The sequence below is a fragment of the Mytilus edulis genome, chromosome 5 (assembly GCF_963676685.1).
Source record: "Mytilus edulis chromosome 5, xbMytEdul2.2, whole genome shotgun sequence".
NCBI classification, from domain to species: domain Eukaryota; kingdom Metazoa; phylum Mollusca; class Bivalvia; order Mytilida; family Mytilidae; genus Mytilus; species Mytilus edulis.
The window spans coordinates 67,960,247-67,985,195 of NC_092348.1; the positions used below are offsets into that span (position 1 = coordinate 67,960,247).

The 24,949-nt window shown below is 31.9% G+C and overlaps 1 protein-coding gene across 1 annotated transcript; it reads right to left on the minus strand.

The window, feature by feature from the left end:
• Window positions 1-377: 377 nt before the first annotated feature.
• LOC139524293 (uncharacterized) lies at window positions 378-23,727 on the minus strand. Its single transcript, XM_071319035.1, has 7 exons — window positions 23,171-23,727; window positions 16,250-16,372; window positions 14,566-14,754; window positions 13,673-13,808; window positions 3,762-4,025; window positions 2,276-2,468; window positions 378-547 (listed from the first exon to the last, which is right to left on the minus strand). The coding sequence occupies exons 1-6, from the start codon at window positions 23,584-23,586 to the stop codon at window positions 2,292-2,294; spliced, it is 1,305 nt and encodes a 434-aa protein (XP_071175136.1). The 5' UTR covers window positions 23,587-23,727; the 3' UTR covers window positions 378-547; window positions 2,276-2,291.
• Window positions 23,728-24,949: the final 1,222 nt, after the last annotated feature.

The window sequence follows — 24,949 nt, forward strand, 5'->3', positions numbered from 1 at the left end:
AGAAAAAAAACATTTATATTACAAATTTACAATAAATTCTTGTTAGATAACAGAGAAATAACTTACTGGTCAACAAAATAATGTTTAAAACCAATTACTTATAAAATTTTATTAAGGCAAAAGTTTTCATGTTCAAGTCGAACTTTTTTTAACCCTTTTGTGTTCATTATAAGAAAGAGTTCAAAACTGTTCCATAGACACAAAACAGACATTCAATTGATGGCAGGAATAAGTTTCATTACACTGAACTTGCTTCATACTAACAATCTTTTACAAGTAATGAGCTATATTTTTCAAAATGATCAGTATGTAGAGATGAATTCAAACTTAAAAGTTTTAGCAAATTGGTATAGAAGCCATTTATATTCAGTGTAAAAAATAGTTTACTTTTTATTACTCAGCCTTACAAAAGATTCTAGCAGAATATCTCGATCTTTTCATCAGCAGGTCCCTAGGTTTAGAGCTATATATATAGCTTTTATGGCTTCCATTCACATGTTAGTTCTCAGTTCTGCTTACCATGCAATACCAGTAAAGTTAAGGTAATCTACAATAGAAAAAGCTGTCAGGTATCAATCTTTAAAAAGAAAATTAATTTAATTTGATACAGACATTGAATTATTGAAATTTGGTGTTATCAATCTAGGACAAGAGGATGTCAAAAGGAGAGCAAACAGTTTTTTATTACATTTATTAGTATCTAGTATCTGCAATTAAGGGCCATAACTCCTGAACGGTAAAAGCGATATTTGTCAATATCAAATTTGATCTTCATTTTTTCATCCGTAAAAAAAGTATTAAAATTTGAAAGGCATTGGTAGAAAGGATCTCAATTAGTTCACGTAGTTGCACATTTTAAATAGAATTTGATACTTGTATATAAAATTTATAAATTTATAAAATCCTATCACACAAAGATGTTTCTCAGAATTTTTGATTTCTTAACAGAAACTATGTTTTTACCTTATTTTTGATTTTCGACACCTGGAATCAAATTTGGAATATCTTAATATATCTACATCTCAATTTTCATTGAAATACCACCATATTTTTGCCTAAACACCTGAAATCAATTTGGAATATACATGTATATCTTGTTATAAAGAGCAGTTGTGCCAAGAGCACATGATACACCCTTATTGTGCAGATTGAAAGTTTGCAAAAATAAAATGGGATATTCAGAAGGCATTTATTTAATCAGAAGCAAATAAAATGGCTGTGTAGAAAAACATACATGAGGATACCCTTAGACGTATAAATATTGTGTCAAATATGACTATTTTTAAAAGTCCCACAACTCAGGAATGACAAACCAGAAAATTTTCTCACTTATGAAAAGGGTTTAAATCCCACTGATTTAGAATAAAAAGGAAAGATTATTATTTAATTCTGATAGAAAATTAAATGATGCTTCATCTCTTAAAAAAAATTTGGCAATGCGTTATTTATTATTATGTAATTGTGGTATTTATTTAATAATTTTATTTTTTCAATTAGTTTGGAAAAAAACAACAGTAAAGCAGGTTTGGTAGTTTTTTTTAATAATTGATTGGTAAGTATTGTTTATGTTTTGAAAACAATCAAATTTGAGTTTGCAGATCTAAATTCAGCTGGATATGACTTTTTTTCATAAGTATAGCGAGTTGGTATGTCCTATTATACAGCGGGATTTAACTCCTATTGATTAGTGGTGGCGAGTTGGCAGGCATAAATTCATTGATGTTAAGTGGTGCGAGTTTGGTAGGCCTAAATTTAGCTGTAGGGCGAGTTGGTAGACCTAAATTCAGCAGGATTTAACTTCTTTTACTTAGTTGGGCGAATTGGCAGAGAGTGGGACTATTTTGTAAAAAGTTGGGGAGAGTTTTAAAGGGGGCGATTTGGCAACAGGGTGGGGTGTCATGGACTCTTTAAATAATATAATGTTTTTGTCACACTAAAATAACATAGTTTAATGCTTTAACAGCTGGTACAAAAGCAAACTATTTTGCAAGATCTAATTTTATCTAATTCTAGGCACTGTAGTTTTCATATTGCTGGACAAATGGCAACAAAGAGACAATCTCAAGTCAGTACCTCATAAACAATATTCCTCTGATATTTGTTTTATTTCGTTCACCTATTCTTTAAATATTTCCTATTGGGTCTAATTTAGACCTGTACTTCCTATTGCATGGCCAAAAAGAGATGTTTTGTGAAAATCTGGTTAAAATAATATAATCCCTGAAAATAGTTGCTAACACTTGAAAACTGAAAGATAAAAAAATTTGTTATTTACCTCTTAAAAATCAAGCCTACTCCATGTTGTTGAGTCTCAGAAACTCTCCTATTAAAACTCTTCGAGACCTTTCCTGCAGGATATTTCTTGCATGGGTATAATAGATAGTAGCTTTATCATTATCATCCAGTATTTTGTTATTCCTTAACTTCTGATAGTGTTTCCATGTCATACCTAACACAGTCAAGTAAACCTAAATGTAAATACTATTAGTTAATGACTTTTACTTATAAAAACAAATGTCATGCAAATTCATGATGAGAACATTAAATATGGTACGAGTGTTGAGGACAAGTCAGGTTATGATCAGACAACCAAAGGGCAAAAACTCCTTAAGGGGTCAATTGACACTTTTGATCATTTAACTTATTTGTCGATCTTACTTTACTGAATATTTTTACTATTTACAGTTTATCTTTATATGTAATAATATTAAAGATAATAACCCAAACTGCAAAATTTCCTTTAAATTATCAATTCAGGGGCAATAACCTAAAAATTAGTTATTCAATTTTGCTGAAATTTCAGGGCAGGTAGATCTTGTCCTAATGAACACTTTATCTCATTGTCATATTTGCTCAAATACTTTGGTTTTAGATATATAAGCCAAAAACCACATTTTACTCCTATGTTCTATTTTTAGCTAAGGTGACCTTTTTTTTATGAAACAGAAAATAAAACTCTATACTAGATACCCTAAGAATCATTCAGCGTAACTTTAGCTGACATTGCTTCAGTAGTTTCAGAGAGGAAATTTTTTTAAAGTTAACAATCATGATGAACAAATTGTGTAAAATTGCCTTTAAAGAACTCCTTAATGGGTCAATTGACAATTTTGGACATTTTGACTTATTTGTAGATCTTACTTTGCTGAACATTTTTACTGTTTACAGTTTATCTTTATCTATGATAATATTAAAGATAATAACCAAAAACTGCAAAATATCATTAAAATTATCAATTTAGGGCCAATAACCCAAAAATCTCATGTCTGAATCCTAACGAACACTTTTAAATTTGTCAGATTAGCTCTATTAAAATGCTTTAGTTTTTCACATAGGCAAAAACTGCATTTTACCCCTATGTTCTATTTTTATAAATGGTGGCCATGTTTTTTGACGAAACAGAAAATAAAACACAAAGTTTATACTAGATACCCTAAGGATCATTCAGCTTAAGTTTGGTTGAAATTGGTTCTGATGTTTCATAGGAGAAGATGTTTGAAATAGTTTACACTGGATGGACGACGAGGACAGATGCCAAGTTATGGTAAAAGCTCAAATTTCCTTTTAGGAAAGGTGAGTTAAAAATTCACAAAAATCTGTAGGACTTACAAGAATGAAATCTTTACAAGTCTTGATAACTTACAGTCATCAAAAATTTTAAGAACTCTGAACTATTTAAAAAAATAAATATTTGAAGCAGTCAACATGGTAAAAGTAGACTGAAACAGTAACTAAATCATCTGATTTACTTTATTACTTACATATGTCCCATTAACAATCATGCCTAGCATATTTATTTTTCTATCTTCTTCATAATAATTTGCCTCCTTATTAATAAATTCTCTGTGCAGATCTAACAATAGCTCCCCAGCATGCTGTCCAAGCACAGTGTCACGTAAATCCAACTCTATTGTATCACTGTTCTCTGCTGAACTATATATATCTGTAGTTGATCCTCTAGGACTGCCTTTATATTTCTTTTTTGGTGGTTCATTACTGTCAAAACCGTCATCTCTGGGCTTTACCTAATAAAAAAGTGAACGAAAAGGTTCAAATATTCTTGCATCAATCATTTATTATACTTTTTCTGTGAATGATCAATAATGCTATATACAAAAACAAGACATCTAAATTGATCAGCAATGGCCCCCAAATAAGCAAGCAGCCTATCATGATAAAATTTCAATTTCATGATTAAGTAAAAAGATGAAAAAATTTGAAGAAAGATATGTTTTAGCTAGCCCTTGTCATTTTCGGCATTTACAAAACTATTTTCAAAATGACAATAGTATTTCTGATATATTTCTATTCAATTTCATTGCTTAATTAACCCTTTCGCGGCGAGTGTATCCTTGAGGATACACAATACACCTTATCGCTATTTGTCCGCCATTGCTGGAAATCACACAGGTTCCCGTAAAATTTTGACGTCATAAAACAAAATATCTGACGCCACAATGGAAAAGTGATTGTTGTTGACGTCAAAAGTTCAAGCGGCCGGGTCAGCCGGGATTAGCGATAAGGTGTATGCGCAGGGTGGATGTATCCTTGAGGATACACGATGAGCAGGGCGAGTGTATCTTTCAGGATACATAAATATTGTCCCAATAAAAGCTGCAGTTTTACGGTATTTGCCGTTCTTAACAGTTGAAATTAATGTTTCAATTAAAATCTACCATATCTGAGGATATTATTTCAGTTCTTCAACAGCATTAGAAACATCGTGAAAGGTAAATAAATCAAATCGGAAAATTTTATTTTCTAAAATTAGAACCGGAAACACGTTTTGAGGTCATGTGGGGTTTCAAAATGGTTCCTCTCGATAACGAGAAGTGGAAGTACAGCTGTTTTCTGTGTTTTGATGAAGCCCTTTATAATTCTTAGGTAGTTTTAACTATATAATAAAAATAAATGGTTCAATATATCTTAAATAAATATGATAGCGATCTTTTTAAAGCCTTTGCTTCCCCCCACAAATCGGAACCAGACAAGTAAGTTTTTTCGCGTTCATGGCTTTGCTACGAAAAAAACAATTCTCGATTTCGAGGGAACAGAAATATGTCTTTAAAAAGCTGGTACTCGGGTGACACATACACTTTGATTGAGTATCGGGTGAAATAAGCGGATAGGGCTGTGAATGTACGGGAGAACAATGCACGAAATTGAAAGTAGTTTGGAAAGTGAAACTTCGTCTGCTAGTATAATTTGCAGTGTGAAAATGTCGTCAGACGAAACTGATGTAGAATTTGCATGTTCAGTGAAACTGATGTAATTAATGCCGGTGTCATATGGTATTTTGAACCCCCTAAAAAGTGAACCCGGGGTCAATGGTATTTTGACCCCGGGGTCATTTTTCACATATGGTATTTTGAACCCCCCTGCGGTATATTGAACCCCCCTGTTTTTGATAAATAGTATTGCAGATAATCTAATTTACAATATATCATTTTTTTAAATTTGTGGTTTTAAGTAGGGGGTTCAATATACCGCAGGGGGGTCAAAATACCATGGCTAAGCAAAATTTTCAAAATATCTTTTCCAGCATTTTTAACACATACAAACCACTTATTGGAGTATTATAACTATGTTAAGGAGTTAGAATAGCTTGAATTTTTGAAATTGAAGGTCTATAGTAGGGGGTTCAATATACCGCAGGGGGGTCAAAATACCATGGCTAAGTAAAATTTTCAAAATATCTTTTCCAGTATATTAAATACATACAAACTACTTATTGGAGTATTATAACTATGTTAAGGAGTAAGAATAGCTTGAATTTTTGAAATTCAAGGTCTATAGTAGGGGGTTCAATATACCGCAGGGGGGTCAAAATACCATGGCTAAGTAAAATTTTCAAAATATCTTTTCCAGAATATTAAATACAAACAAACTACTTATTGGAGTATTACAACTATGTTAAGGAGTTAGAATAGCTTGAATTTTTGAAATTCAAGGTCTATAGTAGGGGGTTCAATATACCGCAGGGGGGTCAAAATACCATGGCTAAGTAAAATTTTCAAAATATCTTTTCCAGTATATTAAATACATACAAACTACTTATTGGAGTAATATAACTATGTTAAGGATTTAGAATAGCTTGAATTTTTAAAATTCAAGGTCTTTAGTAGGGGGTTCAATATACCGCAGGGGGGTCAAAATACCATGGCTAAGTAAAATTTTCAAAATATCTTTTCCAGTTTATTTAATACATACAAACTACTTATTGGAGTAATATAACTATGTTAAGGAGTTAGAATAGCTTCAATTTTTGAAATTGAAGGTCTATAGTAGGGGGTTCAATATACCGCAGGGGGGTCAAAATACCATGGCTAAGTAAAATTTTCAAAATGTCTTTTCCAGTATATTAAATACATACAAACTACAAATGGAGTAATACAACTATGTTAAGGAGTTAGAATAGCTTGAATTTTTGAAATTCAAGGTCTATAGTAGGGGGTTCAATATACCGCAGGGGGGTAAAAATACCATGGCTAAGTAAAATTTTCAAAATATCTTTTCCAGAATATTAAATACAAACAAACTACTTATTGGAGTATTACAACTATGTTAAGGAGTTAGAATAGCTTGAATTTTTGAAATTCAAGGTCTATAGTAGGGGGTTCAATATACCGCAGGGGGGTCAAAATACCATGGCTAAGTAAAATTTTCAAAATATCTTTTCCAGTATATTAAATACATACAAACTACTTATTGGAGTAATATAACTATGTTAAGGATTTAGAATAGCTTGAATTTTTGAAATTCAAGGTCTTTAGTAGGGGGTTCAATATACCGCAGGGGGGTCAAAATACCATGGCTAAGTAAAATTTTCAAAATATCTTTTCCAGTTTATTTAATACATACAAACTACTTATTGGAGTAATATAACTATGTTAAGGAGTTAGAATAGCTTCAATTTTTGAAATTGAAGGTCTATAGTAGGGGGTTCAATATACCGCAGGGGGGTCAAAATACCATGGCTAAGTAAAATTTTCAAAATGTCTTTTCCAGTATATTAAATACATACAAACTACAAATGGAGTAATACAACTATGTTAAGGAGTTAGAATAGCTTGAATTTTTGAAATTCAAGGTCTATAGTAGGGGGTTCAATATACCGCAGGGGGGTAAAAATACCATGGCTAAGTAAAATTTTCAAAATATCTTTTCCAGTATATTAAATACATACAAACTACTTATTGGAGTAATATAACTATGTTAAGGAATTAGAATAGCTTGAATTTTTGAAATTCTAGGTCTTTAGTAGGGGGTTCAATATACCGCAGGGGGTTCAAAATACCATGGCTAAGTAAAATTTTCAAAATATCTTTTCCAGTTTATTTAATACATACAAACTACTTATTGGAGTAATATAACTATGTTAAGGATTTAGAATATAGCTTGAATTTTTAAAATTCAAGGTCTATAGTAGGGGGTTCAATATACCGCAGGGGGGTCAAAATACCATGGCTAAGTAAAATTTTACAAATATCTTTTCCAGAATATTAAATACATACAAACTACTTATTGGAGTAATATAACTATGTTAAGGAGTTAGAATAGCTTCAATTTTTGAAATTCAAGGTCTATAGTAGGGGGTTCAATATACCGCAGGGGGGGCCAAATACCATGGCTAAGTAAAATTTTCAAAATATCTTTTCCAGTTTATTTAATACATACAAACTACTTATTGAAGTATTATTACTATGTTAAGGAGTTAGAATAGCTTGAATTTTTGAAATTCAAGGTCTATAGTACGGGGTTCAATATACTGCAGGGGGGTCAAAATACCATGGCTAAGTAAAATTTTCAAAATATCTTTTCCGTTTATTTAATACATACAAACTACTTATTGAAGTATTATAACTATGTTAAGGAGTTATAATAGCTTGAATTTTTGAAATTCAAGGTCTATAGTAGGGAGTTCAATATACCGCAGGGGGGTCAAAATACCATGGCTAAGTAAAATTTTCAAAATATCTTTTCCAGTATATTAAATACATACAAACTACTTATTGGAGTATTATAACTATGTTAAGGAGTTAGAACCTTGAATTTTTGAAAATCAAGGTCTATAGTAGGGGGAAATTTTACTTTGCCATGGTATTTGGACCCCCCTGCGGTATATTGAACCCCCTACTCTAGGCCTTTAATTTCAGAAATTCTGGCAATTTGAACTTTTTTATGTAGTTAGAATACACCAATAAGTAGTTTGTATGTATTAAACTTGCTGGAAAAGATATTTTAAAAATTTTACTTTGCCATGGTATTTTGACCCCCCTGCGGTATATTGAACCCCCTACTCTAGGGCTTTAATTTCAGAAATTCTATCAATTCTAACTCTTTTATGTAGTTAGAATACACCCATAGGTAGATGTATTTATTAAACTTGCTGGAAAAGATATTTTGAAATTTTACTTTGTCATTGTATTTTGACCCCCTGCGATATATTGAACCCCTTACTATACAGTGTTCCAGACAATTCAAAAAAATCTGGCAATTTTAGCTCTTATATGTAGTTAATATACACACACAAGTAGTTTGTATGTATTAACTTTGATGGAAAAGATATTTTAAAAATTTTACTTTGCCATGGTATTTTGACCCCCCTTGCGGTATATTGAACCCCTCACTCTAGACCTTTAATTTAAAAAGTTCTGGCATTTCTAACTTTTTAATGTAGTTAGAATACACAAATAAGCAGTTTGTATGTATTAAACTTGCTGGAAAAGTTATTTTGAAAATTTTACTTTGCCATGGTATTTTGACACCCCCCCCCCCTTGCGGTATATTGAACCCCTACTCAAGGCCTTTAATTTCAGAAATTCTGGCAATTCAAACTCTTTTATGTAGTTAGAATACACAAATAAGTAGTTTGTATGTATTTAACTTGCTAGAAAAGATATTTTGAAAATTTTACTTTGCCATGGTATTTTGACCCCCCTGCGGTATATTGAACCCCTCACTCTAGACCCTTTAATTTAAAAAGTTCTGGCATTTCTAACTTTTTAATGTAGTTAGAATACACAAATAAGCAGTTTGTATGTATTAAACTTGCTGGAAAAGTTATTTTGAAAATTTTACTTTGCCATGGTATTTTGACCCCTCTACGGTATATTGAACCCCCTACTCAAGGCCTTTAATTTCAGAAATTCTGGCAATTCAAACTCTTTTATGTAGTTAGAATACACAAATAAGTAGTTTGTATGCATTTAACTTGCTAGAAAAGATATTTTGAAAATTTTACTTTGCCATGGTATTTTGAACCCCTGCGATATATTGAACCCCTTACTCTAGACAATTCAAAAAAATCTGGCAATTTTAGCTCTTTTATGTAGTTAATATACACACACAAGTAGTTTGTATGTATTAACTTTGATGGAAAAGATATTTTGAAAATTTTACTTTGTCATGGTATTTTGACCCCCCTGCGGTATATTGAACCCCTTACTATAGACAATTCAAAAAAATCTGGCAATTTTAGCTCTTATTTGTAGTTAAATGGAAAATCAAAACTACCCTTATATATATATATATACATATGTTATAATTACAAATAATTAAAGCATTCAAGCTACATATGGTCTTGTTATAATGTGTCAATAAGTATTTTGAATGACATTTTGTTGGTAAAGACTTCAGAGCACTTATACCAAGCAAAGATATTTCTTTTAATTGAGCATGGAAAATGTACCTCCCCTTCTTGTATGAATGATTTTTTAATCTATGATAAGCTTTAGAATAATGTAAAATGTTCTAATATTCATCTAGGATGAAAAAAACAGGGGGGGTTCAATTTACCATGGGGGTTCAATTTTCCATACAGGGGGGGGGGGGTTCAATTTACCATAGCGGTATTTTGACCCCAGGGTCAATTTACCATGGGGTTCAAAATACCATATGACACCGGACAGGAGGTCTTACTTAATGAGGAAAGGTTACGAAATGGTCAGAATTGGCAGGGGAAAGGTGACAGTGAGGGTTATAATGAGTCAAATAATGAGGAAGCCATAGGGGAGCAGGAGGTTAATATTAATTGGTGTCAGAGGAGATGGTGGTGATTGGTGGCACAAACAATGAGATTAGTAGTGTTGAAAAAGGTCAACACATATATTTGCCCCTTGTGGGAATACTGGGCTAAGTCATGTCATGGGTGCTGAAAAGGACTTCAAGGAGGTGTCAGATTTCGGGCAACTTTATATGGACAATCCTTTTCTTGAATGCATTCTAAATCAACAAAACTGATAACTTTAAGCTTTCCACTGATTTTTATAGGTGCTGTTATGCCACTATCCCGGATAAGGGGAAAAGGTTGAGTGCTCACAAACATGTTTAACCCTGCCACACTAATTATGTGCCTGTCCCAAGTCAGGAGCATGTAGTTTACTGGTTGTTGTTGGTTCATGCCTGTCATTTTCATTTTAGATTAATTGTTTTGTAATCAAGTACATGTAGCCATATATATAGGCAGTTAGTTTTCTCAGTCGAATTGTTTCATATTTCTCCTGTCTGGCGGGCCTTTTATAGCTGACATTACATTATGCGTTTTTCTCATTGATGAAGGCCATATGGTTGCCTATAATTGCTTACATCCACTGTATTTGAACTTTGGTGGAAAGTTGTCTTATTGGCAATCATACCTTATCTCCCTATATTCATATTCACTACAAAGGCAAAGGCCAAATGACAACAAAATGCCTTGGACTTACAAATCAGAAATGAAAGCATTTCTTGGTCTTGCATACCATTTACTAAGTTGTATTGGTTAACAGATCCAATAATGGTCACCTCAATATTTTCTTGTACAATGATTAGGTACAGGTATACCCATATTTTATGGTACCTTCATTTCTCTGACCATCATGTTGATCCTTTCGGTAATATTAAACCTGTTCTTTCATTAGTTGAAACTCCGAAGAACAAAATAAATGTATCAATCTTGTTAATATAATATATATATTGTTCAAGTTAAATGTGTAATAAATGTTGGCCAGTTCGCAAGATAAGAGGTTAAACTACCCCTTTGCCATTGTTGACTACACTTCAAACAGGGGTGGCTGACCAATACATCTAGTATTATTGTTATTATCAAAAAAAAATGCAATGGCTTAAAAAAGTATGTTTCATTTTACTTGGGATTGTTAAATTTGTAATACCTACATATTATTTACCATTCATCCAACCTAAAATTTCTTCAGTTTTCTTGTTTGCTGGTAAAAAGGATTGATAAATAGATATTTTGTGCTGGGGTAAGCAGGGGAAGGCCATTACTAGACATAAGTTCACACACATCCCTTCAAACTGGAACAAAAAAGAGAGAAGTCAAGTTTGCTGTATTTAATTTGTTCTTGTTGTTTGTTAAACTTTTATTGTTGAACGTTCATAATTTAGTTATCAAATTCTCTTAGTTAATTCAATTGTAATACTGATTATATAAATGGGAAGATATTGCTTAATCTTTTATCAAAATCGAAAGTTTTGTGACTTGATATGGGAAAAATGAAACTGCACTGAATTATCAAGAAAGGATGAAACATATCACAGATATGTGTACATGTGTAATGAGAGTAGAAATTCATTGTGTAAGTGATTATTCTTCGCATGATTACAATGTACATGTATATATATGATAACTAAAGTATCTATCATAATTAAAATAGTAATTTAATATATTTTATATACTCAGTAATTAAAAGTTTTTCAAATTACACAATCAGAAAATCTAGAACAAAGTTGCTGCATATTGGTAATAGAGGAAGTTGAAAAAACATCAAACCTTTGAAAAAAAGACCAACTACAAAAGTACTTGTATATATATAATGGTTGACCCTAGTAAATTAATTAATCTATTTTGTTTTATCTACTTATAAAAGATAATGACTATATTCTGCTTTTTATTCTTCTAAAATAGGCAGCATAGACTAATTGAACCAGAAAAATATTTTTTTTTAGCAGATTTTTTTTTTTTTTAAAGTATTGTAATATCAATGTTTACCAGGGAAAATGAAACAACAACATATCTTGTTTGTTTAATAACACTCTTTAATACCAGTGTACAATATCAACAACGTATCCGTGGTAATCGTATTACTATATGATCGTATCATGATCTATCACTTTGAAAACGAGTAGTCGTTCGTCGATTGACAGAGTTGTCTTTTCATCAATACAAATGGCGGTCAGAAACGAAAAGTCAAACGGTCAATTTATGAGAGATAAAAAGCTTTGGTTTTGCTATACACGATGTTTAAATGACAAAAACGAGTGATAAGATAAATAAGAAGACTCGGTAATAATGATTTGCTGAATATTATCCGTTTAAACACATTTTAAACGAAAACAAGTACATCCGAATGTCAACATTTTGGCAACATTGAGCTAACAAGGTAACAAAAATCGATCAGTCAAGCATTGTAAAGACATTATTCTTTGTTTTAATTTTAATTCACTAGGAAAATCTTGTACAGAGCGACCTTTTGAACTTCTGTATCAGTTGTTTAGGCGATCTGAGACTGCGTTCTCCAGTTACAGCACATTTTTCAATTTGCAACTTTTCTTGAAGCACTGGTCACGAAATTAATTCAGGCTGGGGAATCTGAGCGTGCAAATTTGCCTCTGCCACAGAAACCCGCGGAAAAAATAAAATCAGTAGTGAAAGTGTTAAACTTGTAGAAGTAAAAAAATAATTTGTATGAGTTTGTATGAAAATCTAGTTTTACCTGACATGTTTATGACCAGGTAACGGTCAGTCAGCATTTCATCTTTGATAAATTTTTCATACAACCACAAATTAGTTTCATGATGAAAACAAAATTTACAGAAAGACTGTAATTAACTCATTAGAAGACACCTTTTTACTTGAAATCTCTCAATTTTTTTTCAAAGCTGATGTGATTTGTCTAGGCTGTCTGAACATCTGCATTTGGCTGTTTACAAAAGGATGGCCATAGAATTCATAGCTTCTGTCATATCTGTGTATAAGCCTCCAAATGTAGGAGTGCCTCCCACTACAGGAATTATGATCCAAGTAAGATAACTCAAGCTCACCTGTCAATTTTGCATAAAATTGTTTTGCATAAAATTGAAATAATGCAGTGAGAAAATTAAAGTTAACAGACAAAAAAAACTTTGGTAACATTTGGCCCAATTGTTTCAGAGCAGAAGATTTAAAAAAAGTTTAGGACAACAATGGATGCCAAGTGATGGCAAAAGCTCACATGGCCTTTTAACCAGGTGAGCTAAAAAGCAAGATCTCTCTTACCAGGATGCTACCCAATATTTCTGGAAAATTCAAATTTTGTCAAGAACCCTTCACATCTACAAACCGTAACAAGTATTTGTGCATAATTTCATCCTTTTTCAAAGTAAGACAACAAAATTTCTTCCATCTAATCCTAAGGTAAAATGGCTGAGTCCATATTATACTCTGGTCAACCCTTATAAATTTGATTTATTTTTCAAAGCCAAGACAAATGTACATATACATACCCGAATAAGTAGTCCTGCCAAGTGTCATCCATTTTCAATGAATGTCGTATAAGATAGCGTTATGAAAATTGTTTGTGACAGATTGAGGATGGAGGGACAGACGGACAGACAATACAAAAACAATATTTTTCCTAACTGTTGTTGGGGAGACATAATAAACAAATGTTATATGTTGTTGCTACTTTACCTCAGTAACTGATATCATTTCTCCTGTGTACTCATAATTAAATCCACACTTAAACAGTCTCAGATCTGGTTCAGCAGTAACCTTTTCTATTCCATCTAAATTTTCCCAAACAGATTGATTAGCTTGATTACAAAATCTAAAAAAAATGTGTCAATATAATCATAAAACTGTTAAAATATTTAGTATTTCTACTACCATGACTACAAACCTCTTACATAATTATAATTTGACTGCTAAAAATCTTATATAAACTAGTATAAAAGTACAAATCAACGATCTGTCATGTCTGTAGAAAATAAATTTACGTAAATACATGTATGTATGAATATATAACTGAAATAAAAAAGTATCTTGCTATAATTTAGTTGAACAATCTCAGTGATATTATAACACAAATTGCACAACCTCAGCATTGACAGGCTAGCAGGTGCGGATCCAGGGGGTGTTCCGGGGTTGGAACCCCCCCTTTTTTTGGGACGATCAATGCATTTGAATGGGGACATGTACATTTGTAGTTGGAACCCCCTTTTGTCCTGGGTTAGGAACGCCCTCCTTTTTTAAAATGGCTGGATCCGCCCATGGGCTAGTGATACAGTAGTTGAACTACTTAGACCACACGGCCACCTAGGCCCAATTTTCAATTTAAAGCAGAAATTCTACTTCGAAGACATGAAACAATTTTTGATTTAACAACTCAATAAATATAAAACAATGGCATGTATCGACAACCAAATGGCACTTCTAAAACTTTATCATTTCTCCCTTGTCTCTCCAGGAGGGATAAGTGATTCCCCTTTCCAAAATCATAGATTTGGCCCTAAAATACAGCTTCTTGTAGTAAAAGGTAAAGGGTTAAACATATGCATGTTAAAGTGAACATAATTTCTACTTACTCTACCTCTAAGCAACATAGTTCTGCAAATTTACCAAAAAGCTGTTTTAACAATCCTCCAGGTACACCCAACCTTGATTTCTTCACCAGATTGTAACGTATTATATCATCTATAAATTTCTTAATGTGGTAAATAAACTTCTGCACATGAATTATAGGTGTCCCTCTTTTGAAAGCTTTTTTTGAAGTTCTGAAAATAAAAATCAAACTCAATTTTTACATGTTTAAAGGGACTAGACAAAGATGATGTCTTCATTTAAGATAAAAATCAAGTAAATATTATTGTCAACAAGAACTGTGTCAGATGTTTTAGTACTAATTACAATGGCTGTGTCTGTAAGACCAATTGATGTCCCTGTGGTAAATATAACTAAGTTTATATAATTAACTGCATATGAATTTGTGGGAAATTGATGTAACTGAAAATTTGATAACATGTCATGCACAACCTCAATATAAATCATGTAAATGAGTTTGAATCCCGGCGAGGGAAGAAAAAAAATTTGCTTCCCCAAATTTGCAGATTCAACATTGTTATGCTTATGTTATGAATTTAAATGCCATAAAAGTTTCGGACTGGTAATTGCCAAAAGTGTGATACCATTTGTCAGATATACTGCTTCTTTTCTGCAAGAAAATACTTCTCTCCCAGTAAATTCAACAAATAGCAAATTGTTACATTCAGAGAAATTCAAAAGAATTATACCTTCATCAGAACGCACAGAAAAAAAAATTGTACTCATAGACACAGTAAATCCTACATTGTACCATTGCATAAGGAAGTCTTTTAGACTCTGGTTAAACATTTCAAGTAAGTTGGCACTGAACTTGAATTACTGAAAAATCGGAACTTAAAAATAACACACATTTGTAGATAAACACTATCACAGACTGGTTGTTTTATTTTAAATTATCAACTTCAACTGAACTTATTTCTAATAATAATATCTTTGATAATTACATTGTACCTTCAATATGTTCAAGGTACATGATAGAATCTAATACAATGAAAAATTCAGTAGCTTTTGAAATAGTCATAATGAAATACTTAATAAAGCACATGCAATCTCATTCGATTTTGATTGCAAACAAGGTTTCAAACGACACACTTCATGATTTCAATTTTCAATGTATTACAAAAAATGAAGTTTCGGACTGTGTGCTTCAAATTCACCATGGACCCAGCATCCATCAAAAAATTTCTATGGAAAACACAGCAAGGTATGAAGCATTCAAGTCTTCTCCCTTCTGAAATATAAAGCTTTGTACAAATAGTTTTTGTCTCCTCATAATTGTAATCCCAATGTCTCGCATACTGCGACTTTTGTCATAGGCGAGAAAAAAAACACTTCTGGTGTTGATTTTTCAGTGAAATATCTGTTATTTCACTAAAATATTCATGACAGGAAATGATACAGTCGTAAATCAGTGTCCTCACTTTCAATCACCCTGCTTCACAGTGATTCACCCTACACCAGCAGCAGTGAATTTGGCCCTTTCAGCCATCTGACCTACATACACCAGCAACAGTGAATTTGGCCCTTTCTGCCATCTGACCTGGCCTACATACACCAGCAACAGTAAATTGGCCCTTTCTGCCATCTGACCTACATACACCAGCAACAGTGCATTTGGCCCTTTCTGCCATCTGACCTACATACATTTTATAAAATGATACAACTTACTCTGATCTTGCTTTGTGTGCTAAAAGCTTTACTACATGACTAACAATATCTTCACGCTGCATATTTGGCAAGTCTTCTTCTTTTAAATTTTCCAAAAGACCAGTATAAGCTTCCTCTTTTATTCTACAATATAAATGCTTAAACATAATATGCAACAAATGTAATATTGGCAGGAACTCAGTAAATGGACTAAAAGTGGGACACAGAGTTTTCACGGTAACCATGGTAACAATATTTTTCAACAATGTATTTTATTCCAGAAATATTCATTCCAGCAGGAAGCTCTCAATAATTTGTTAAGGCTACACGATCGCCTGGTTGCCAATGATGCATTATTGCCCTTTATGGCTAAAGAAATTTTATTCTCAGTATCCGGTTACAATGTATGTGAATGGAAAATTCTAGAAAAAGTATTATCTGAAATCTGAATCAAAATAAATATAGAACTAAGTAAGAGATGTGGTATGATTGCCTTTGAAACAACTATCAACCACAGACCAACGTTAATTTTAGCAACTATACATTGTAGGTCACCATATGGCCTTTAACAATGAGCATAACCAATTCTGCATAGCAAGTTATAAAGTGACAAAATGTAAACAGGGTAAAACAATTCAAACAAGAAAACCAAAGCTTTTAATACTCTTTCAATGCAGTTTCAGATATAGATCATAAGTCTTAGTATTATCCTGTATAACTGATTGCAGGTTAAGAATGATTTGCTCGTATTATCAGCTGATTATATTAAAGTTAACAGGAATACAGAGTACATTGTATTTAATATACATTTAAAGCAACCGAAGACCAATTAATCTGAGTTTTTCTCTTTTTTCTTCTTCTTACTTTTCTATTTACCAAGTTATCTGTATGTACATTTTTATAATATACATTTAGTTTATGGAAGAATAAAGTCATGCATGTAGGTATATAAAAAAACGTTTGCCCTGGTACATTTTACATGTACCATTAATAATTAATATACATGTATCTTTCCAACAAATAGGACGAACAGACCCAGAAGGCATGGACTCTATGGGGCCATAAAAAAGAATAGGTTTGTTTGCCCAAACGCTATACCTACCCAGAAAAAAGCTGCCTACTCAAATTTTTTTATTGTCCTGATTTGAAGAAGGTTTTTTTTAAATCAGATAGGCATGAAGACTAATAAATACCCGATACTTCAATTTCTCTTTTGAAAAAAAAGAAAGAAAATGCCTACCTACCTACCCACTGTCTCAACCTTTAAAAAACATATATTTAATTGTAGCCTGGGCGAAAATGTAATTAGAGCAAACAGGCCCGTCACCTTTAAAAAGTGGGATGCAGAATACGTAAGTTGATAAAATAAAATTGGGAATCTAAATCATGTAAATGGGGAATGTGTCAAAGTGAAAAACAACCCAATCAAAGAGCAAAAAACCAGTCCAAGGCCACCAATGGATCTTCAGCACAGCAAGAAAATCCTGCAACCGGAGGCGGGCCTCAGCTGGCCCCTCAACAAAAATGTGTACTAGTTTAGTGAAAATGAACGTCACACTAAACTCTGAAACATATAAATGAACTAAAATTAAAACAAACATACAAGACTAACAAAGGCCAGAGGCTCCTGACTTGGGACAGGCTAAAAAATGCGGTTGGATTAAACATGTTTTGTGAGATCTCAACCTTCCCCCTATACCTCTGGCCAATGTAGAATAAACAAACACAGCAATACACACAGTAAAACTCAGTTTAAAAGAAGTCCGAGAAATTGTTATAATTGATTATAAATTTTATTTCTCAATCTAAATTTTCATTAGCATTTGCTGAAAAGTAATTAAATTATGCAATTAATCGTCTACATTAGTGGCAAGGTTTCAGTGCAAAATACAGTTGACATTCATTTTGTGTCCAGACACACGGACACAAAACTATTATTATGTATTATACATGTTATAAGTTTGAAGATTTTTGATAACATCAGAAATATTCAATAGGGTGCTTCTCAGGAAATATCTCGACTTACTTTGAAGGCAAAATACTACAACAACTGTATTGGAATGACACAAAACTATCCAGAGACCAAGGCGTGAAGGTACTTGCCAGTAACTTAAGACAAACAATCTTCTCTCGTGATGAATCAACCAATCTTAACAAATCACAAATGACAAAGAGACAGAGCTTTGACCGTCAACATCAGAACCGTGCATATGCAAATAAGCCTTTATATCAAAGACCTAGTCACAACACACACCGAGGAAGGGTTTCAAAATCTGAGGGGTGATCAATTTCAGTCCAATAACAATCTGATGAATTCATTAGCATCAGCACTCTTGAGTGTTCTTAGCGGTTAACAAGAATGAACAATAGTTGTGTACTTTTTTACTTCAGTCTATTCAAAGGAAAGTTAGAGTTACTTCCCTTTAATCACTATTATTATATTTTGTTAGAATCTTTATTTCATTTTATTTTGCTGAGAACTAAAAGGTTTATATTAGATATTTCATACATGTATGTAGATTATTACTCGTTTATATTTTTTTCATTTGTGTGATTAAGGATCCCATAGATAATTTCAAAAGAAAATAAAATATTATGACAATTAAAATACCCAAAAGTGTGTCTGTAAGTTCATGGAATGTACATGGACTTTATAGAAATATTAATGGTTATAAAATGAGCAAGTTAAATGACCAAAATTTCAGAGAAAAAATTAAGTCAGATATTGTATTTCTATCAGAAACTCATTCTTTTTCTAATGATGTATTATACTTTGAAGGATATAAATGTTTTGTTAATTGTAGATCTACTGAAAGTATTAGAAAAAGAGGGGGTTTAGCTGTATTTGTAAAGAGAACAATCATAGGTGGTGTGAAATAAGTTGATAAATCTCTGAGTGACATGTTAGGGTTTAAATTAGACCACACCTACTTTGGTCATAAACGTGATCTTTATATTTGTTTTGTGTACATATCACCATCTAATTCATCATATACATTAAGAACTGGTATGGATAAAGAGATATTTGAAAAACTTGAGACTGATATTTCTAATTTTAACTCGGTAGGTGAAGTCATGATAATGGGAGATCTGAATGCTCATATTGATTCAAAGGAAATAGATTTTATATGCGATGAATTAAATGACCCTTTGGAAGATTTTCTTCCACCTAACTATATTGCAGATAAATAATGTACAAATTAAACGTAATACTCAAATGCCACAACGTACAAATAGCTATGGAAAAAGTATCCTAGAAATGTGTACTAGTTCCCAGTTACGTATTTTAAATGGACATACTTTAGGAGACTCTATAGGGAAAGTAACCTACCATAGTTACAATGGAACCTCAATAGATGATTATTGTATCTGTAGTTCAACATTCCTATCAAATATACTAAACTTCAGAATTGAAGACTTTCATCCAAATAATTCAGATCATTGTCAAATAACCGTAAACGTTTTTTGTAGCAACATATTGGGCCCTAAACAGGACACATGTAATAATCTTCGTAAATTGCCACCAGTCATAAGATGGTCTCCAATAAGAGAGCAAAAATTTATTGAAAATTTAAATTATGATAGTTTTAATAATATTTGTACAAAAACCGAAAAGCTGATAGCAAATGAGAACGCTGATAACAGCACAACAGACGTGAATGACGTGGTATCTGATTTTAATAAATTATTAAAGGGAGCAGCAACCCTAAATAACAAATTTGAATCAAAATTGAATAATAAACAAAAAAGAAGGAAAATAAAAAAACCATGGGTTGACAAAGACTGTCATGCTAAATATAGGCATATAAAAGCTCTCTGTAGAACTTTAGGTAGGAATCCTTGGGATTCCAGTTTGAGATTAAAAATATTTACAGAGAGAAAAAACTTGAACAAGCTTGTACGTAAAAAACATAAGGTCTATAAAAATAAAATATTAAAAAATATACTAGACCTATCTGAGAATAACCCTTCTGAATTTTGGAAATCTGTTAATTTATTAAAGGAGAAAACAAAGGAAGACCCTAGTTCCAATATTTCTCATGATGAATGGTTGAAGTATTTTAAAGATCTAATGAATTTTCAACATTGTAATAATTTTGATGAAAACATTAGTAGTATTGATTGTAATAATGATTGTTTGAATAATAATATTACTACGGAGGAGGTGTTAAAGGTTGTAAAAGACTTAAAGTTAAAAAAGTCTGCTGGTTGTGATGGTATAACAAATGAAATGATTAGAGTGTCATGTGGTAAATTAGTTAAAACGTATGTGTTGATTTTTAATTTGATATTTAAAAGTGGAATCTTTCCTTCTGTATGGAGAGAAAACATAATTAGGCCTATTTTTAAAGGAGGGTGTTTTAATGATCCTTCAAACTACAGGGGTATAGCTCTTTCAAGCTGTTTAGGTAAATTTTTCTTAAAAATATTATCTACCAGATTAGACAACTTTCTAGAAACTAACAGTATATAACATAAGGAGCAAATAGGCTTCAGGAAAAATAGCAGAACAAGTGATCATATTTTAACATTAAAAACTCTGATTGACAAGACCTTTAAAAAATCTAAACATCTCTACACTTGCTTTGTAGATCTAAGAAAAGCGTTTGACACAATCAATAGAGATGGGCTTTTTCATAAGTTACTAAAATATAATATAAAAGTTGTTTTTTTCAATATTTTAAAAGATATGTACAAAGATGTATCTTTCTCTGTAAAATTAAAAGAGGGACTAACACAAACATTTCCCTCATGTGTAGGATTAAAACAGGGGTGTATATATATTAAGCCCTACATTATTTTCATTGTATATAAATGAACTGGTTGAAATGTTTGACCACAAATGTGATCCGGCATGCCTTGATAATACACAAGTGTCTTGTCTTCTTTATGCAGACGATTTAGTAGTAATATCAGAATCTGCATCTGGCCTACAAAATGCTTTAGATAAATTAAATATATTTTGTGAAAAATGGAATCTATCTGTTAATCTTAATAAAACCAAAATTATAATATTCAATAAAGCAGGGAAAATTATTAAAAAGCACAAATTCTATTATAATGGAAAATTACTAGAGTTAACTGATGAATACAAGTATCTAGGTATAATTTTTAAACCATCTGGATCTTTTACTAAAGCAATTGATCAGTTATGTAAAAAGGCTAGCAAAGCTATATTTTGTATTAGAAAACTATTATTTTTTGAAAAGATGAATTTACTACCACATTTAAAGCTTTTTGATTCATGCGTTAAACCTTTTCTGTTATATAGCAGTGAAGTTTGGGCTACTATTAGTTTAGTGAAACAAAATACTACCATTGAGTCAAACTATGCAAACTTCAGTCCAAATAAAATTCAAATAAAATTTGCTAAATTTTTATTGGGTGTAAATAAAGGTGCTGTTAATATTGCTGTACTTTCTGAATTAGGTTTATTCCCACTTTCATTGTCAGCCCTTAAAAATACAATTAACTTCTGGCTTCATATCATTAATATGGACAGAGAGAGTATGGTAAAGAAAGCATACAATGAAAACTTAAACTTTCCTAATGGTTTTTGTAGTAAATTAAAAGTGTTATTAGGTAAACTTGGTTTTCAGCATGTCTGGGAAAATCAAAACACTATGTCAAAGAAAAAATTACTTTTTTCATTTCAAAAGAAATTAGAAGAGGAATTCACAAAATACTGGAAACAAGCTCTTTTTTGTGACTCTAATAATGGTAATAGTCATGGTAATAAACTAAGAACATATCGCAAAGTTAAAAATAATTTTGAATTAGAAAAATATCTTCTACTGGACTTTAACAAAAGTGTTATTTCTAAAATGGTAAAAATCAGAATTAGTAATAGTAAATTACTAATAGAAGTTGGTAGATATACTAGAACACCTTTAGAACAGAGAATTTGTCCAATTTGTAAGGATGGAATTGAAGATGAGTTCCATTTCCTCATTCAATGTAAAGCATTAGAACGTAATAGAAATGTACTCTTTTGTAATTTAAGTGATATAGTTCCATCTTTTGTTAATATGAGTGAACAAGATAAGTTTAGTTTCATTTTGAAAAGTAATGATACGGACATTAGTACTGCAAGTGTAGCTGGAATAAGTGATATGTATGATTTGAACATTCATTTAAAGCAAACATAATGTTGTTAAGAGCTTTTATAGTATTAAAGCTGATTGTAACAGCTTGAATTAATAATATTGTATGAATAACACCTCAACGCAATGTAAATATAAAATATGTATCTCTTATCATGATCATTGAGAAAATATGTTTGGTTGTTTTTTTGTTTGTTTGTTTGTTTGTTTATTTTTTGTATTTGTATTTTGTAAATGTCGGCTGGTATCATTTCTGTATAGGAATTTACACCAATAAAATTATTTTATTTGATTTATTTTACTTTGAATTAGATATCGGGTTTTGATAATCCTAAAGTTAGGCTGTTCTAAACTAGATTTTGTGCAAGCGTATAATGCGACATATCACAACATTCAAGATGTCTGATACATAGTCATACTTCTTTAAATATTGTTTTTACAGAAAGATGCTGTTTAACGGGTAATGTCTTAAAAAGCTATATCAAGGGACTTTATATATTAATATATAGATCAAATTTAAATTGCTCTCTCATGATAAATCTACATTTGTTGTATACGACGATAAGTCCATAAAACATGGTGTGCCATGTACATGTACAAAATGTATCTCCTGTCAGGTGTGTTGATCTACCTGTACAACTGTAACAAGACCTGAAGTGACCATGGACCATTTGCCGGATACCCCTCAGGGATTTATAAGGTAATCAGGAGGACCCATTGGATTATTACAATAGGGGTTATATATGCAATTAGCCCTATTATTAGGAAAATAAAAATAAGTATCAGGAATGTTGGACTACTGAGACTTTGGAATAAAAGCAGACCTCTTCCTACTTACTCTTCTTCTTGAAGAATCTGCAGTTCATCTTGACTTAGTTTTTCAATAATCTTGTCAATTTCTTGGACTATCTCTTCAGGAAACCCAACAAAATCTTTTAAAACAAAATTGAAAGTTAGATATTTCATAACTATATTCACATATTCATTTTGCTCCTTCGTGAGATTATTCAAAGTTTTATTAATGTGTGGCTGCAACCCGTCTAGTCCCTGCACATATTGCTTCGCAAAATAAATTCCAATCCTTGAAGCATGGTGCCGTTTCCAAGATGATACTCTTTGTGGTAAATGGGACCTCGGGGGACAAGATACCGATGACCGTCTCATCCGTTTTCTCCTTGATTCTGATGAATATCCTTCTTGATCTGTACTGCTTAGCTCGCAATGTTCAAACAATTTCGATGTGTTTTCAGCCATCTCGGAGTGATTTGACTTTATACAAAGAAATTAAGAAGCGTGCAGTTCAAACGACGGGAGAAACATAATAACAAGGCAATATAAGTAAAGGGGAGGGAAACCAATTGTACCGGAGGAGCAGCAAAATTACGGAAGCAAGTCAACCCGTCAACTCGTACCGTCGTACCTGTACAAACTCGTACCATCGTCAACTGGTACCATTTAAAAAAGTGTACAATACACAAATGTTTTCTAAATTGTTTTTGCAAAATCTTCCTTTTTTTATCATTAGGCCTACATTTCTTTTTTTTATTAACATTCTACATAATAAATTAAATTCCTTAGGCTTTAATTGGGTGATTATGTCGATCTTTAGTTAGCACCAACATCAGAACCAAAAATAAACAATAATAAGCTGAATTAGTGAATTGTTATAGCGCTGTGTTGTGCCAACAGATGTTGATTGCTACTAGAAGTTTTTCAAGTTCCTGCATGTATTAGTCCGAGAGGCTTGTGTGCATTTTGGTAATCATTATCATCAGTGGTATCTAAAATTCTTGATAAATCAGTTTATTCTCAGCAAGGGGAAGTTATCTAGTGGAAAAAGATTTGTAATATTATATATGTATATATAGATCTTGTTAAGCTTATATTTTACAATAATCCGTATTGTTTTCAAGATTAAAGCCAAAACACAAAACTGGGTGAGATTAAGTTTTCATTGAAGAGCACTATAACTCGATCCTGTAAGGAGTCCACTGATTATTTCAGTCATGCTTCATTATTTATAGATCAAGGTTTTCCTGATTTGCTGATCATTTTTGTTGTTTAATTACAGGGTATTTCTACATACTTTAGGTTTCTCAAAAATGGTAAAAAAGGATAAAAATCAACATTGAAGAGTAACTCCAGAGCTACAAGAGGTCAACTATTTGACTTATTTGTAGAATTTTGATAACCAGCTGATCATTTTTGCTGTTAAGAAAGATGGACAGCGGTTACTAGACCTGGTTTTCCCTTGTGTCGACAATAATGGTATAAGATGGATATACTTAATTTGAGAAGATGACCTACTCAAAATAACTTTAGTTTGATGCAATTAAGGGAGTAGGTGCAGTATTAAAGAACCCTAGCTATTTGGCCCCACTATTAAACCCATTTCTTTACTTAAAGACGAAAAGAGTTTCAATTTGTATTATGAAATATATAGGAAATAAAACGTTTCCTGACCTCAGTTGAGTTTGTGTACCTGAGGACATTTATATTTTTGGACGTAGAACTGTTCCTTTGAATAAAAACAATAGATATTCTCTGTGGAGTTCATGTTAAGGGCCCGATAACATAATTATTTTCGTTGTGCATTTCTATAGAATAATAAATACAT